The sequence below is a fragment of the Aythya fuligula genome, chromosome 1 (genome assembly GCF_009819795.1).
Source record: "Aythya fuligula isolate bAytFul2 chromosome 1, bAytFul2.pri, whole genome shotgun sequence".
NCBI lineage: Eukaryota > Metazoa > Chordata > Aves > Anseriformes > Anatidae > Aythya > Aythya fuligula.
This window is the reverse complement of record NC_045559.1, coordinates 43,684,627-43,702,156: the sequence shown is the minus strand read 5'-3', so window position 1 is coordinate 43,702,156 and position 17,530 is coordinate 43,684,627. Positions and strand designations below refer to the sequence as shown.

General features: G+C 37.6%; 1 protein-coding gene across 10 annotated transcripts in view; it reads left to right on the top strand.

Annotated features, from left to right (window-relative positions):
- The window catches only part of ATF7IP (activating transcription factor 7 interacting protein), a 106,435-nt gene that overhangs the window by 60,698 nt on the left and 28,207 nt on the right, over positions 1-17,530 (top strand). For 5 of the 10 annotated variants that reach the window (XM_032202031.1, XM_032202040.1, XM_032202021.1 and 2 more), the window contains exons 3-11: positions 4,360-4,446; positions 6,512-6,660; positions 7,881-8,018; positions 8,424-8,489; positions 9,151-9,224; positions 9,759-9,847; positions 11,403-12,038; positions 13,661-13,728; positions 15,071-16,832. In XM_032202031.1, the coding sequence (XP_032057922.1) occupies positions 4,360-4,446; positions 6,512-6,660; positions 7,881-8,018; positions 8,424-8,489; positions 9,151-9,224; positions 9,759-9,847; positions 11,403-12,038; positions 13,661-13,728; positions 15,071-16,600 (2,837 nt within the window). In that variant the 3' untranslated portion in view covers positions 16,601-16,832. Of the gene's footprint in view, positions 1-4,359; positions 4,447-6,511; positions 6,661-7,880; positions 8,019-8,423; positions 8,490-9,150; positions 9,225-9,758; positions 9,848-11,402; positions 12,039-13,660; positions 13,729-15,070; positions 16,833-17,530 lie in introns of those variants that run through there. The other 5 variants (XM_032202091.1, XM_032202081.1, XM_032202072.1 and 2 more) reach the window with 4 other exon arrangements.

The window sequence follows — 17,530 nt, the reverse complement described above, 5'->3', positions numbered from 1 at the left end:
TTAGTGTTGTATATACAGCTCTACTTCTGTTTAGAAAAAGCACTGCACAAATTCTAAGCATTGGGCAGTATTTATTATATATATATATATTGGACAGACCTTGTAAATTAAAGTGCAAATGCTTTATAAGGAGCTTGATATTCTTCCTAGCTCAAGATTGAAGTCTGACTAATGTATTACTCTGGAAGACTTCTGTGTACATGCAGAGTGATGCTATGCTTGGTTTTGGGTGCTAGAAAAATACAGAATAGAAAACATCAAGATCAATATAAATATTTTAAATATCTGTAATCAAGCATCAATTAATGTTCACTTAACACCACATTTTGAGAAACAAATACCTTTAAAATACACTGAATACATTTAAGATAACATCAGTGTCCTAGCAGTAGCAATATGAGCTAGGCATCCTTAGCAGATCTAGAGCTGTTAGACACAGAAATCTCAGTTTCTACAGTGGATATAAGAGTGACAAAAAAACTTCTGACGTGGTTCCTGCAGAAAAGCTGTTGTGTTGACACAGCACTATACGTGATACCAAATAGATAAAGTCAGCAGACTTCTGCCTAATTATCCCCCATGTTAACAATCCTTTTAAATCAGGGTTCTCTGCTACTGCCTCTTGAGTAGCATGTTTCCACAAATTCACAGGTGTTAGACTAGGTAACCTACAAACTTCATATGCCTATCAGATCTTTCCTTTGCATTGTAGAAGAAAACATTCATAGTTAATTTCCCAGTTTCAAGGCTGCATGAGAGAAACTCTTCATGGAATGATAGAATGGCCCAGGTTGGAAGGGACCTCAAAAGATCAGCAACCTTCTGTGGGAGAAGGGAGCCCAGGTGCCCCTATATAACGCTGTCCAATTGCATCCTGAAAACCTCCAGGGATGGGGATTCCACCACATCCCTGGTGAGGTTGTTCCAGTGAGGGATTGTTCTTACTGTAAAAAAAGATAAATATTTTCTTACACCAAGGCAAAATCTCTCCCTGTACAACTTGTACCCATTGTCCTTTGCCTGCTCCACGTGGCTCTATGTGAAGAGAGAGACACTGCTCTCTCTGAGTACTTGAATATCATGATGAGATCCATCTGAGTTTTCTCCAGGGTGAAAAGACATAACATGTTGAGTCTTTCCTCACGAGGCAGCTTTTCCAGCCCTTTGGATCCTCTCTGGTCTGACTGCATCACTTTGAATTGTGGGGCTAGAACAGGGTACAGCACTCCATATGCAGCCTGACAAGCACTGAGTAGAATAGGATGATCACATTTCCATCTGTGCCAGTAATACCCCTGCAGAGTCAGCCCAGAATCCAACTTGCCTTTCGTTGCTGCAGCAGTGCACTGCTGGCTCATGTTCAGCTTGCTCACTGGGCCCCCCAGGCCCTTTTCAGTGAGGCTGCTCCCCAGGATTCCCTTACAGGTCATAGCCCCTACCTAGACTCTTTGGTTATGGCTCTTGTGTGCCACTGATTGTATTTTGTTGGCCAACTACAAGTAAAATCACTTGCTAGTTAGGTATGTTGCTAGCTTTCAGATTGATTGTCAGTTCGAACGAGATAGAGGTGGTATGACAGCAAGCTCTTGGAAGAGACCTTTTTATTTCAAACAGCAAAATGGAACATAATTCCATGGGACACCATTCTGTAGAGCATCTTCTCTAGAATAAACAATCATTTGAGCAACTAGTACTGAGTAGTCTGTTGCCTTGTTATTTTTTTTAAGGTCTGATCTCTGGCAGTTGTCAGAAATGAATATTGTGTTAAGCTCTGCAGTGTACTGAAGGTACATAGATAAGTCATCTTCTCAGCACTGCGTGAATGTGAAGTACATCCCACAGTTGAAAGACTGCTGGTGGTGCCCTATTGCATCCCCCCTGAGTTGATGAGCTTCCATGGGGACTTATCCACAAACCTGTTACATCCCCAGCAGTACAGTTATGACCTCTCTGGAGTTCATAAATAAAAAGTTAAAAATCTGAAAGGTGGCATAGAGAAGTGTTAAATTCAATAAATATGTACTTCAGACATACAATTTAGACATGTTGGTTATAAAATAATAATAATAATAATTAATAACAACAACAACAACAATAAAGTTATGTCCAGGTAACTTTTCAGATCCTGTTCAAAAACTGTATGTGTTCTGGTAATTCACAAGTAACTTCATATAGAGAAAGTATCCATTGAAAGCAAGAGACGGGCTATTTGTGGAAATGTGGGAGTAATGGGTATTTATCTTGTCCTAGAGAATACGCGAATTGCTGTTTTGTAAGACAAATACATAAGAAACTAAAATGTAATTATTTGTAAAGCCATTAGAAATACTCTGATACCAAAACAGAGGACTTCAAATCTCTTTCTAGTGCGATCCTTTTGAATGAAATCTACTGAGAAAAAAATAGTCTGACGAAGGGACTAAACTTAGACCAGGGAGCAAAAAAGTAATGTGATGCACAAGGTGTCCAAATGAATAGCAGCAAAATTGATTTTAGACATGAGCATGATAAATACTGTTTCACAAAAATGTATCACATTGGTAGAAGTCTGTAGCATTTAATAGATAGAATATCATTTAAAACAGCATTTCTGTTGTGTAAAAACTTTTGTGTAGGGTTTGATTGAGCATTATGAGGGCTAGGTTTTGTGCTTTCTTGTGGCTATTGTCTGAGTACATGAGCTGCAGCCAGTCTATAAGGAGAATGTTATGGTTACAGGATGATGGCATAATGGGAGTATTACTGTGCAGTGCAGAATATTTGCAGATACTTCGTATTTCCCTAAGCTTAAGCTTATTCATTATTTTTATTTCCATTTATGTATATTGGCAGAGCTGACATCCAAATATGCATTCAGTCAGTTACTAAGCAGATTTGAATGGTTGCAGCTGTAAAAGCTACTAAAAGGTATTTTCAGCCATTCATCAACAGGAAAATATAGGGATAAAAAAGAAGAAGAAAAAAAAAAAACATTTTTGTTCGCATCTACAGCAAATAATGTGGCTAACTAGGAAGACTCTGAGAAATAAAATGATAACAATATTTCCAAATTACTTGGTTTTCTGTAATAGCACTGGTCTCCATGCAGAAGTGAAAAACAAAACACCACAGCTTTGAAGCTTGTAACATGTTATGTTAAAGACACCCTACGTATGTGTATCTTTCTGTGAAGTGTTTACATCTTTCAGTTGCATATTAAAATCTGCAACTTCTGGAAAAAGAACTCTTGAACTTCAGGAGCCTCCTTTAGAACCATGAAGCTTATCTTGTAGGTCTTTTAAAATTGGCATTTGGCACTATGATGTTTCGTTACATTAAAAAAAAAAAAAAAAAAAAAAAAAGTCAAGTTGATTTTGAGGAATTTGTGTGATTTCAATCTCCATGATTTCTTGCATAGGTTAATTAAATTAAAAAAACATTTTTGTAATTTCAGTTTGCTTTTTTGACTCCTTTTGCTGATTTATTTTGTAATTTTATTTTAAATCACTGAAATAGTCTTCATAGTAGAAATAACATTTAGTGTTAAGAGAGCATCAGTATATCTGTGCAACTGCAACTTCCTCTAAAAAATCATGTTTAGACTCTTCTTCAATTTCTATTTTATTTTTTTTATTACAGCAATGTAGAGATTGAGTGTTACATACTAGTGTTGACTTATTCTGTTATATTCTGAATAAATTTTAGCATATATTTTATTTTCCTATCTAGCAAGCACAGGAAGCAGCAATACTGTCTCTGTGAAACACAGTAAAATTTCATGGAATGTGCATAAAAGTTGATGGAAATTTGTCACTTTGTGCAGCTTTCAGGAGGTGTTAGTGTTTCCTTTTAAGCTGTGTGGATATGAGGCATGGTTGTTTTTGTTTAAAGAACTTCCTCAATTGTAGGTTTTAAATGACTAGATTTAAATTGTGATGCTTTTTACTAGGAAAGAAGTAAATGAAAATTAATACTTGCTAAGAAAAAAGAATTTTGGCCTTTTCTACTATAAAGATTACAGACAAATTTTCCAAATGCAAATAAACATCTTAGTGTTTTCTTACTGCATTTTTACACTTTCTTCCTAAATGTAACTTTCAGAGGTAACTTTGAGGCACTGTATTGATTTTGAAGCTTAGCAAATCCAGACGTGGATCTGTGTTGTACAGTAGTTCAAAATTTTGCTCTGAAGTTATCGTTACTCTTTTTTTTTTTTTTTTTTTAATCTCTAAACGCTTCCCTGTGCCTTACCTCTCTCTCCCCTGGATTGTTGTGTTTAAAAAAAATAAATGTTCTAAGCTCACTAGTCAAGATAGGACTCTATATGCAACTTTCGATGGGTCAACATAAATAATGTGTGTTTTTCTCCTGTGTTTATAGAAGAGGTGGAGGAGGAAAGAAAGAGTAAGGAAGAGGACAAAGACAGTGAAGACACCCACAAAGATGATGACAAACACACAGAGAGAAGTATGTAATGTTAAAACTATTATGCTTCACTGATGGCACGTATTAGGAAACACAGAATCATTGAGGTTGGAAGGGATGCCTGTGCATGCGGACTACCAGGACATTTTCTGCAAAGCTGCTTCCTAGCCAGTTAGTTCCCAGCCTAGACTGGTACCCAGGCCTACTCATATTCAACTGTAGGGCTTTGCGTTTTCTTTTGTGACCTTCATGAAGTTCCTGTTTACCTATTTCTCCATCTTGTCAAAATCAGTCTGACAGCATAACTATATAGTGTAGCAACCACTCCTTCCAGATTTGTATCTTCTGCAAATTTCTGAGGGTGCCCTCTATACTGTCACATCAGTCATGAATGAAGATGCAAGTGCTGGTCCCAGTATTTACCCCCAAGTTACATTACTAGTGACTGGCATCAAATGGGACTTTGTGCTGCCAATCACAACTTTTGGAGCCCAGCAGCTGAACCAGTTTCTTGCTGTCCATTTTTCCAGGTCATACTCAGTCGGTTTCTCTTAGGATGTTTTGGGTACCAAAACCAATACTAAAAACCAAGATAAACAGCATCCCCTCACCCACCAAACCAGTCGTCTCATCATAGAAGGTTGCCAGGCTGATGAAGCCAATTTTGTTGCCCTTTATGTCTCTCACCAAATTCAGCTCAAGGTGGCCTTTGCCTTTCTTAACTCCATCCCTGCATGCTTCATTTTTTGCTTAGGCAATTGAGGTGTTCCCCTGGGCACAGCTTCCAGCCATCTGCCACGACAGTGGTGAACCAATCCTGTTGTTCTATGCACCTGCAGGCAGAGTGGGAGCCAGTGTGCTGGTGCTTCCAGCCTTCGTCATCATGGGAGTCTCTATTTCACAACTAAATAAGCTCACGTTCTGCCCATACATCCTTTGATATAGCTGGTGGTTCTAGTTCTTGAAGCTGCAAGATCTTACAGTTTATCTAGTCTATCTCTTCCAAATTATCTCTGATGTTCCATTCCCTGACATACTGACATAGCTACTTTGGCTTGGTGACATAACTGTCCCACTGTTTGCACCACCCATAGGCAAGAAATTCATCTTCATCTGCCACTGCTTCTGTAAAGTTAGAAATATAACTCACATAGCATACATAATAAAAGTAAAGAAAAAATAAGAATGAAAAGCAGCTGTTTCTTGTGCTTTTTCAGTTTCAGTGAATCTTCTTTATCTACTACTAATTCTGTCTTTCTGAATTGCCCTCAGGTTTGAGGTGAAGGGTTTGGGGGTTTGGAGGTTATGGTGTTTGGATGCTGGGCACATACCCACAGTATGCTCTATAGCTTCCCTTACTGATAATTTACCTAGGCATGTCATTTTTATGCATGTCACTAAGAGGATACTGTGCCAGGAGCTGGAAGAGAAAATCTCTCTTTGGTTCTTCTATATACTTCATCACTGCAATGAAAATAACATCTATAATGTTAAATTTAAACTTAATATTTTTGGGGCCCCTTCTTTCATCAGATTTTTACTTTCCATCTTGTTCAAATAGTAAAAATAATAATAATAATAAAATGTTTACAAAGTTTTGACTATTTTCTCAGTCGGGTTGGTGGTGCAGGTTAAAAATTAATGAAGGGTAGGAAAGAGCTCTGTGCTGATACAGGCAGAACGAAGCAGAAGTTTTACTTGGCGAAGAGGTTACTGAAAAAAGGATAACTTTTTTAGAAGATGGTTGTGTTTTGCTTTTCAGAAGCCATGTTGCATTATAGGATGGTGCTGGTAGGAGCAGGAAGAAGTGGAGGCAAGTGAGAAGGGAATGGTGGTGGTGTAGAGTGATCTTCGATTTGAGGGTGTGGTTTGGTGAATCACAAAGCAGAACTCAGCAGCAGTGTATGGAGATCAAAGGGACTGTTGTTCTGTTTCAATGTCATCAAATACATTGTTTTCCTGAAGGCATTGTTACTGATTTAGAATGAAAAATGCTTACGCTAGGAAAAAATGAAACTTCATAATAACCATGGTATTCTGCAGATACCTATTTCTTTGTTTTGTGTTTTTAAGGTTCCTCACCAGCAGTTTTATCTAATTGTTTCAGGTGAAGTGTCCAGGAGAAAGCGTTCAAAATCTGAGGATATGGACAGTGTACATTCTAAACGTCGTCGGTATGTGGGAGAAGAAGATTATGAAGCAGAACTCCAAGTAAAAATTACAGCAAGAAGAGATGTTGACCAAAAATTACAAAAGGTACAGTGGAGGTGCAGAGCGAAGATGGCCATACCATATCTGTCTCTAGTCTTAGCATTTTAGAAATAACTGTCTTTTCCCACACAGTCCTTGCTCTCCCTCACCACACACTTTCTCTTTTTTTTTTTGTTTAAAATTGTACATAATTCAAATAACAATGGTGGTTTAATTTATAAAATTCTGCATAACTCTGCTTTTAAGAAGAAACCAAATATCATTTGGAAACTGTGCTGCAGAAGTTATACATTTATTTGGAATGTGTTAAGCATTTAAACTCTTTAAGCTTCGTGTGACTGTAGATGGAGACCAAAATAACCTCAGTGAAGGAGACATTTTAGTGTGATGCAGGTTTATATGTTGTGCTTTTTGTACCCAACTTTAAGGAAGGTCTCTCTCCAAATAAAAGTGTAATCAAGATAATGTTTTGCAGACTTCTGTAGAGTTATTACTTGTCTATTTGACTGCACCATTGGTGTGTGAAGAAACCTATGTTCTTGAAGAAAAATATTGTGCACTTACTCCATTAGTTAACTAGCTAATACTATTGTAGCTTTGCTAATGTAGAATCCAGGCTATGCTAATGTGTATTGTAGCTTTGCTGATGTAGGATCCAGAAAACTTAACCACTTTCATTGCTTGTTTATTTCTTTTTCCTAAGGAAGATTTTTACGCTGCAATAGTCATGATTTAGGAGTGGGAGAGAAATAATAAAAGTAATAAGTAAACTTTGTAGAAATCAGTCTCTTCCATATTTAGCTTCTGCAACAAAAGCTATATAGGCCATTTCTGCTTAGGGGAAAGTGCATATCAAAAAGAGAAGTTTTGCTGAACATCTTTAGTTTCCATTCTTTGAATGCCATTGTCCCTTTAAAGAGTAGAAAAGAAAGAGGAAAAACTAACCTATGTAAACACAACACTATGATAATATTTTCTGTTAGTGTTCTTTTTATCAGTAATAAAACCATATATATTTAAATTAAATTAATTAATTTCTTGATTTAATGGCAGAGAAAGGGCATGTTTATTTGCCAAAATAGATGTAGAAACCTTGCTTAGCTGTGCTTACTGGTGACTATAATAACTTTGATTGATAAAGTGCAGCCATTGTCATTGTTCTTTTTGTGGCAAGATTCTTTTTGAGTCAAGGATATTTTTGTAGACGTCCTTCTGAATTTTGAGATTATATTAATACATATATTTTTTAATTAATAATTTGGCAGGTTATCCAGAGACTGTTAGAAGAAAAACTTGCTGCTTTACAGTGTGCTGTATTTGACAAGACTCTGGCAGACTTGAAAATGAGAATAGAGAAAATAGAATGTAACAAGAGGCATAAAACTGTGCTTACTGAACTACAGGTGAGTGGTTGTGTATTGAATTGGATTCTAGAGTCAAATTTAAAAAGTAAGATCTTCAGCATTTAGTATTAAGTTTCCTGTAGTTGTTATGGAAGCCATTTTGACTCACAGAGAGAAGTGGGGACGAGAGAAAAAAACAAAAGCAAATAGATGGGTTATGTTTGTGCAGTTGTGAATAGCAATGAAAATTCTTGTCTAAGGTGTGATTGTGATACACACGTGTCTATCTGCTGATTTGAAATCATGTGGTAGCTCTGTATTTCTTGGACAGAAAAATTTCCCCTGATGCAACAGTATTTTTGTATTGATTTCTTAGATGTATATCTTTGGTTTGTGTAATTTCTTTACAGGTTCTTGGGGAGGATGTTTATGGATTTCCTTGTTTTTCTTCTTCTTCCCATTTAGGCTAAGGTTGCTAGATTGACAAAGCGGTTTGGTGCAGCCAAGGAGGACTTGAAGAAAAGACAGGAAGTAAGAACTGCATTCGTTGTATTTGCTTTTCTGAGCTAGCCTAAGCTTTGTATAGAATAATAAAGGAATTTTATACATAGAAAGATGTGACTGGGTTCAGTGGTGTTCAGAAATAAGTTTATCTTACTTGGGTAAAACAAAGTGGTGTGAAAGAAAAGGGTCTTTAACACCTGTTATGTAATTCTCACTTGCACAGAATGTCCCTTATACACTGTTAGTGTGGAAGTTCTTTAAATTATGTATAAGTAAATGTAATTTACTTCAATATGAAGAGTACAGAGTGAATCCCAGGTATTGGGGACAGAGGAGAAGAGAGGAATGAATACAAACAGAAGTATTTATCTGTGCCTAGAATAAATATTTTGGGTTATTTATCATGAAGAAATGGAAGCTAAAAGTCCATAAAAATCCAGAAAGAAATTTTGGTTCTTGTGCTATAAAAACCTGAAGACGAGAGACTTACAAAGAGGGAGGATGTAGAAAAGGAGATGGGTAGGTCCAAATAGGCTTTGGGCGACTTGTAAATCCTGTCAAGTTCCTGCCCAATTTTGGCTCCAGCAAATTTGTACCTCATACAGAAAGGAATTAATATGAAACAATTAAACCATGAGTTTGCAAGCTTATTCAGTTGTGTGTTTTTGTTTTGTTTTGGTTTTGGTAGAACCCACCAAACCCACCTCTGTCTCCAGTGAAAGCAGCAAGTGACACTGTGAGCACAACCAATACAACATACCGGTAAGCAAAGCAAGTCGCTGTGACCATGGTAAAATGTAGAATAGGACACTTGTAATACCTCATGTAAAGGAAGATCGTTCATGTTTTGTTTTGTTTTTAATTAAAGTGTTCTCCCTTTTCCTTCATTTTGCTGTTCAACTGGAAAATTCCACTTTCTTTCACAGAATTCACAAATGGACAGAATTGAATCCGTTCCTAGGTAAACTGGGGGTTGTTTTAGCAGTTAGAAATAATAGATTAAAATGGAAGTCTAACTTCAAGGAAACAAAAATTCTGTTGGCAGAAGGCAGACTCAGTGAAGCATTTGAAAATTTGAAATTAAATATTCTGTGGGGCTTTGTTTTTGAGAGGATTTTTGTTTTTTATTCGGGGACTATCCAAAGTTAATTGCATAGGGGGCAGAAAATAAATAGGTTTAGAAAATATTAATGAAAAGAGCAGTTGTAAAATATTTTTCCCCCCATCATTGTACTGTGTATCATTATATCTGATGGTGGTGGATTGAGAAATGCTAACTGAAGCTTCTTTCTATAGAAATGCTGGCACAGTGAGGCAGATGTTGGAGTCGAAGAGGAGTGTAGGAGTGAGCACAACAACGACGTTTCAAGCCTCTCTAAGTACAGGTGAGAAACTGCCTACAGACTTTATAAATACGCTTCTTAAAAGTTTTATTGCTTCCTGTTAATTAACTGAACAGTGTAAAACTGTTTCCTATGACTTTTTTTTTTCCCTGGCATCAAAAAGCACTACTCTAAGTTCCATAACACATTCCCAATTTTAGAATAGAATAGAATAGAATGGTTCAGTTTGAAGGGACTAGGTCTTCCACGTTAGTGAGGGCATTTTCCGAGTGGCTCTTGAACACTGGCATGGAGCATCAATCACCTTTCTAGGAAGCCTGTTGTAGCATTTGACCACCCTCACAGTAAAGAAATCTTTCCATCTATCTAGTCTAAACCTCTCCTGGTGCACATTTATGGCATTCCTGCGCATCCTGTCATCTATTACCAGGGAGAAGAGACCAACACTTCCCTCTCCACTTCTCCTCAGGAAGTTGTAAAGAACAACGAGGTCACCTCTTAGCTTTCTCATCTCCAGACAAGACCACCCAGGTGTCTTCATGCCTCATAAGGCATGCCTTTCAGTCCTTCTAACATCTTTGTTGCCCTCCTTTGGAGGGCATTTATTTTGTGCTTACATCTGTATAGTGTGATTACCAGGCAAGGCAAAAAATGCATTTGCTTGGCCAACCAGAACGTATGAGTAAATGAGAAGCTTCAACAGAATGCATGCCTGGCTAAGACAGGAAGATGTGCAGCCTCTCCACTGCTGAGAAGTAATATACATGGCTCCCAGGCCATTTTTTTACTCGCTGATTATCATCCCCTCTGACTGTTGGTTACAAAAGTTGAGTGGGGAACTAAGGGAAGTCACAAGCCTGAGTTCTTAAGGGAATCATCTTGACAAATGGAATTCCTGTATTAGAATTTTGTAGGGAACGTAGAATCAAAATCACCATTAATTACCATCATGTAGACACTGTATCTTCAGTTTTGAAAACTGCTTAATATTGAATATTGATTTTTTTTCCAACAGAACCATCTCATAGTGGGACTATAATGGCTATGTGTAGTGTGTAATGCTCCCAATCTTCAGATTTAATCCTGAGATTCTGTTGCATAAAAACAAACATCCTTTTTGGCACATTAATCCGTGATTTCAGTAGAACATTTTGGTTATCGTGTCCTATCTGTACAAAGCAAGTTAGTCAACTGATTTAGCTTTTTCTTTTCTCATGTTTTCTGAAGGACCAGTTGTTCTACCATTTCTGTAACACGTTTGAAGTGCCATGGTTCATATGTGTTTATCATTTAAATCTCAGAGCTTTTCTCAGCCTTTATGTCATAGTTGTTTGTATTTTTTGTCATTTGTATATGGTTTTTCAAACTGAAATACAGTATTGACTAACTAGGCCATTTAATATCACAATTCAACAGTACAACAGAAAAGGAGTTTATATATACCCTTTCTTTGCAAAAAGTTAATCATATTCCAAACCTTTGCATCTGTTATGTTGGAGTGAAACTTCCCACTTGGTTCAAATACTTAATTATTTTTTTTCTTTTTTTTCTTTTTTTTTCTTTTTTTTTTTTTTTTTTGGTGCGTGTGTATGTGTAGTACCAGCTTCCACTTTCGTTGCTCCTCAAATACCTGGCAGTGGACATCCTAAGCCTCAGACTCCAGTGACCTCCAGCCCTTTGACAACAACAGTTCTTTCCACAGCTAACACAGCTGCAGTTGTGGGCACAAGTCAAGTGCCCAGTGGCAGCACTCAGCAAATGTCTGTCTCATTGCAGTCTTTGCCCGTAATCTTGCATGTACCTGTTGCAGTGTCATCCCAGCCTCAGCTTCTTCAAGGCCACACAGGAACTTTGGTCAATAACCAGCAGTCAGGCAGCGTTGAATTTATATCTGTACAAAGCGCATCTACAGTTGGTGGCCTTACCAAAACTACAGTGTCTTTGGCATCAACTAACTCAACTAAACCAAATAACAGCCCATCTGTGCCCAGTCCCAGTGTTCAGAGGACCTCTCCAGCCAGTGCTGGATCTATAGGGACAACTTTGGCAGTACAGGCTGTTCCAACTGCACATCCTGGTGCACAGACCACAAGAACTTCTTTGCCCACAGTGGGTACTTCAGGACTTTATAATTCTACCAGCAGTCGAACTCCCTTACAGATGAAGATTCCCCTCTCTGCATTTAGTAATACAGCTCCTGTTGAACCCCCCACCATTACAGCGCCCAGAGCTGGTAAGTTATGCTTGACTATTGGCACTGGGAAAGGAAAATGGTTGTCAAAGGGAAACAAAAACATCTAGTCCTTTGGAAATTTTGTTAGTGTATTTCACTGAGATGTGTCTTCTGAGTGGTCTTTCTGTTGAAATTGTCAAGATCAAAATCATCTGTCACAAATGTTGCAGCCATTGTTGAAAATCATCTCTTGTTAGGGGTAAACAGTGTGGCTCTGTAAACTTGGTTTTATTTAGAACTTGTTTTACAGTATTTCTAGCATGAAATCAGAAATTCCCATTCTATTATTAACAGCTTGATATTCATGTTTTTTAATACAGTCTCACAAAATAATCTGTTTGCCTTTCCTAAGCAAAGACATACAGAAAAGAAAGTATATTAATTGACGTAATTTTTACAACACTTAAAAGTAAACACAGTGGGGAAAAGACACAACTGAATATTAATCTAATTCCGAAGAAGTACATTTATTGTCTATAAAACAAAGTCTCTGAGCACAATGAAAGTCCAAAGATGGTATTTAGATGAGCTATTTTAAATGCTTTCCCTTCCATCTTTTGCCATGCCATCGTGATTCTCTGTACTTCTGATTTTACATACCTTGACATCTTTTTCTAAGTGGTCCTCAAGATTTTCTAAGTGGTCCTGAGTGAGTTGGAATCATAGCCAAGAGTTTCTAATTGGCACAGTATGATGTTAGGATTAACTCAAGCAGAGCTTGACATCAGAAATAATTTAATTTTTCCATCTCTAAAATACCTGTGTCAAAATCTGTCTTCCATCAACATGACAGCTATACGCTTTGTATTTAGTTTTTATCTGTAAAACTAGTATAATGATATATAATACAACCTAAAAAGGGTTGCATGGCACAGATCAGGGACAGTGACCGACAGAAGGCTCTATGTGCCCAGAAATTTGTCTTGTTTTCTGCAGTTTGCAGAGCCTTGGTGGATCCCCCAGTGGTTTTCTCACCAGAACTGAAACACTGCTTTGGGCCAACACTGTTACTGCTAAGCTCTGGTTAAAATGAAAGGGAGCGAGAAGGGAGAATTTGGATTTAAATGGTTACTTCAAATATTCAAGCAATTTCTGCTTAAGTTGCTCGTATAGATGTGTGTTTGGTTGAGCTAGGAAGAACGCTCTCTCCCTGCACAGCTTACCTCAGTTACATATTTTGCAATCTAACCATCCATTGTTTAGTCAGTTTTCACATAAAAATGTTGAGTAACTTTTTTTTTTTGTTCTCAGCTTAATATCTTGTCTGTTTACATACAGAGGCAAGAGAGGCTGGAACTATGTTTTGTCCTCAGATAACCAAGGGAATTGTTCACTAAATATTTGGAATACGGTGTCAGACTTTCAAGGAAGGGAATGAATATTACTTCTATGCTGAAAAGTGCCATTTTGCTTTTTTGTAACTTCTATTCCCTCTGAAAATAATAGTAGTAATTAAGCTTGAATACTTGCAGTTGACACTCAGGGCTGAAAAATATTAAATGTACCACATAGTGAATGTTTAGTATCAAACAACTTCAAATGTTGCCTCCCAATTTGTATAGTGGATAGCAGTATTCAGTACTGATTAGATACTGCAAATGAACAATTTCTTGACCCCTCAGAAAACCAGACAAGCAGGCCACCAACAGATACTTCGGCAAACAAGCGAACTGCTGAGGGAACAACCCAGGTAGGTTGTCGATTATGTTTCTATATAAACTTCTAAAGTTACAATCCACAGGAGATAAGCTCTTTACCTTTACTGCTCATAATGAAACTATTTTAGTTTTCTTTTTGTGCCATCCTTTCTAGTTTCTGTCCATTTGTATTTTTCTTCTTCTTCTGATCCAGAGTATTACTGGGAGCATGAGCTTCTGGTAATCCTTTCAGAAGTTTTCCAATGTGTTTGTGTAAGTAGATGACTTAGTAATTCCAGAGAACAGTAAAACCATGTCTGGTACCACAGAGCTAACATGAAAGAAAACCCTGCTTAGTTTTTGTCTTAAGGCCTTGAACTTAAAGATACAAGTATTTTGTAAATTATTGCAGCTCTTTCATTTTCACACTAATCCAGAAGTTATTAAGAAATGGAGTTATATTTCATTTCCATGTCATTAAAAAAAAAAAAGAGAAAAGAAAAGAAAGAAAAAAATTTCTTCAGGAATAACTACTTCATGGTAAAGGGGAACTTCTGGATTCTTCATCTAAAATTTGTTGACCTTGCTTTGAAATTTTAAGATTGAATTTAAGCTACTTAAAATAACTTGTAATTAAGTGGGTTTTTTTGCATACAGATATTTCACAAAGCACCTCGTACTTAACGTTGTTGTTGATTGGAATACATTTAACTGTGGGGAATAAAATGAATTACTTCTAGCCAAAATTTCCACATTTAATGGTGTTTCAAGGTGCAGATAAATCTGAATTGTATTTCAAAGCAAGAAGAAAATATTCTGTTTTTCACTTGTTGCAGAAATAGTCTGACAGAGATGACCAGTATTATAGATCATAAGTCATGCCTTACTGAACCTTTTAATTAAATTGTTTAATAAAGAATGGTTGTCATTTTTAAAAGATACCTGTGGATTATAGCTATAAAAAATTGTCAGTGTTTGATATGTAGGAAATTAAGTATCAGAATGGTTGACAGATTAATGGCTTTAAGATCTAATTTTCAGTATAAGATGCATATTTTGAAATTTTTCTTCTTTGGTAGAGCCTGAAACCCGGACAAGATTGTGTGTGATAGTGGTATTTAGCAATGGAAGGTGAGCAAGGAGGAGGGAACTGATAGACACAGGATGCTTTCTGGTTTTCAGCTTTTTGTTATAGTGTATGTTTGTAGGTTTGCTTTCAATCAAACCAGTTAAAGCATGTGTAATGCCATGGTTAATAAAGAAGGACCAGATGCATTTTAATTGGCTAGTGAGGTATGAAACTGACGTGCCATGTCATTTGAAAAATCCAGTTAATGCCACCTGCTTTTTGTTATGTAAGATCCAAAATATTATGTATTACTCCGCACTTCACAGCTCTCAGAACAAAAAGTAGTTCGCTGTGTGCCGTATACCTGTGGCATATTTGATGGTACAACTTTGATCAATTGTTTCGAAAAGCAGTTGAAACATGAAGAGACCTCATCAGAAAATAAAGAAGCGATAGAAGCAGCACAGAGGAATTTTAACTTCCCCGAGGATGTCCTCTTTGGCTTGGAGGAAGAGGAAGAAGATGCTAAGAGCATCAAAAACACCCACAAGCAGACTGGCTGGGCAGCTAACCTATTAAAACAGTGGCTGGCCAAAAATGGCAAGGATCCTAGCTTTGAATTGGTCCCAGTAAGTGAACTCAATGATATTCTAAGAGAGTTCTATTACACGATAAGGAATCATGATGGAAATACCTACAGTGTGGCAAGCTACAAGTCAATGCGTGCTGGCTTAAACCGGCATCTCAAAATGCCACCGTATAATCGTCAGATTTGCTTAATGAAGGACAAAGAGTTTGCTAGTGCAAACATGGTATTTGTGAGTGTGCTGAAGATGCTGCGCATGCAGGGAAAGGATGAGACTCACCACCATCCTCCTATAGCTGCTGAGGACTTGCGTAAAATTAAACAGTCTGGTGTGCTGGGATTGCACAGTCCCCTGGCACTCGTCAACAAGGTGTGGTTTGATTTGCAGTTGCATTTTGCCAAACGAGGGAGGGAAATTTTAAGAGATCTGGCTCCAGATGCTTTTGTTGTTGAGAAAGACAAGAATGGGCGTCGATATGCCATGTTTAGGTATCCTGGCAAAGGAAAAAATGGAGAAGATCCTCATAAAATGGGTAAAATGTATGATATGCCAGGGGACCCAAACTGTCCTGTTTTATCCTTGGAGCTTTATTTGTCTAAGTTGCCTCCGGAGCCCCCTGCCTTTTACCTGCATCCTTTAAAGCTAACATCAGAGCAAATGCAAGAACAACCGGTATGGTACAAAAGAGAACCAATGGGTGTGAACTACTTAGGTACGATGATGCCCAGGATAAGTGTGGCAGCCAGGCTCTCCCAGCGATATACCAATCATTCGCTCCGAACTACCACCATCCAGCTACTGTGTGAAGCAGGACTGGGGCCTAGAGAAATAATGGCAGTGACGGGCCATCGCTCGGAGTCTGCTATTAGACACTACTGGGGAGCTGCAGAAGTTCGCTACAGGGCTTGGTCAGATATAATGGAGAATAACGCCCCCAGTTACCTATATAGCAAGATCCCAAATGAAGTCATAAAAGAATCACTGTCTGGTGCCTCCACCTCTTCTATAAAGCATGTTGTTGTAGAACGAGGCAAAATTTTATTTCCTAAGAAATCTGGGGTGCTACCTGGCAATAGTTCTGTGACTTTAGTCCCTAAGGGACATACAACTCACAAATGTAAAAGCCCCATCCTGTTGAACCACAGTTCTTCCAAGGTGTTTCTCCCAACGAACATAGACAGTGTGAACCTAACTGACAGTCCCCTTCAAGGCTGTTGTAATGATCCTGTCTTCATAAAGCGTGTGATAAAACAAGAACCGATGACTTGATGCTTCTGTAATGGAACTGATTTTGAATGAGTTACTAAAATGGAAAAATTATCAAATTTGTTTTTTCACTTGGTCTACTAGGGAAATTTCTTGTGGTCTAGTTTAGCAAGAAGTATCCTGTTCACACTCCTGAAGGGAGCTATGGAACAGAAACTTAAAACAGAGCAGGGCTTGGAGTTTGTATGACTTTCTGTGGCAGCTGGGACTTTTAAGTGGCTGAGCGGAGATATTTTAAAAAAAAAAAAAAAAAAAAAAAAAAAAGGAAAGGGGGATATTGATTTCCACTGAGCTGAAGAGCTATGCTTTCTACACTAAAGTGCATGGCTTTTATATTTTGTGAAGAGTGTATTTATTACACCAGTCTGTGCCTGCTGGCACTACTGTAGCATCTTACAAATCAAATACTTGATTACTGGAAATCAAAGAGAAATGTACAAGCTGAATGAAACAGACAGAGATACGCTACAAATAGATACACGTGCATGAAAACACCTGGAATTGCTTGACCACTGTCACTCTCTTTGTTCAAGTTGTTGCCAGAGGACTGTGCTGTTTTTTGTTGTTGTTGTTTTAAACGTTTAAAATTTATTTCACCTGTGAGCTACAGATTTCTGTTGCAGAGCCTTTGTTTTCATCTTTCAGATTTCTGGCTAAGATTTCAGTCGTTCTGAGCTCCAAAAGCACTATTTGATACAAATTATACTAAAATTGATATCTCTTCAGTTGTGCATGAAATGAGGAAAACATTCTCAAAAGAGTTGAGAATAAGTTTATTGCTTAAATGGCCAGTAATTAGAATTGAAGTGTTGTCTCTGTGTGTGCTTATCTTATGAGAGGTGTATTTTGTATTTCCCTCTCACCTTCCACTTTATTCCATTACCTTTCACACTGCCTTTGCGGTATAGTCTTTGACAGTCCATCAGAACTCTC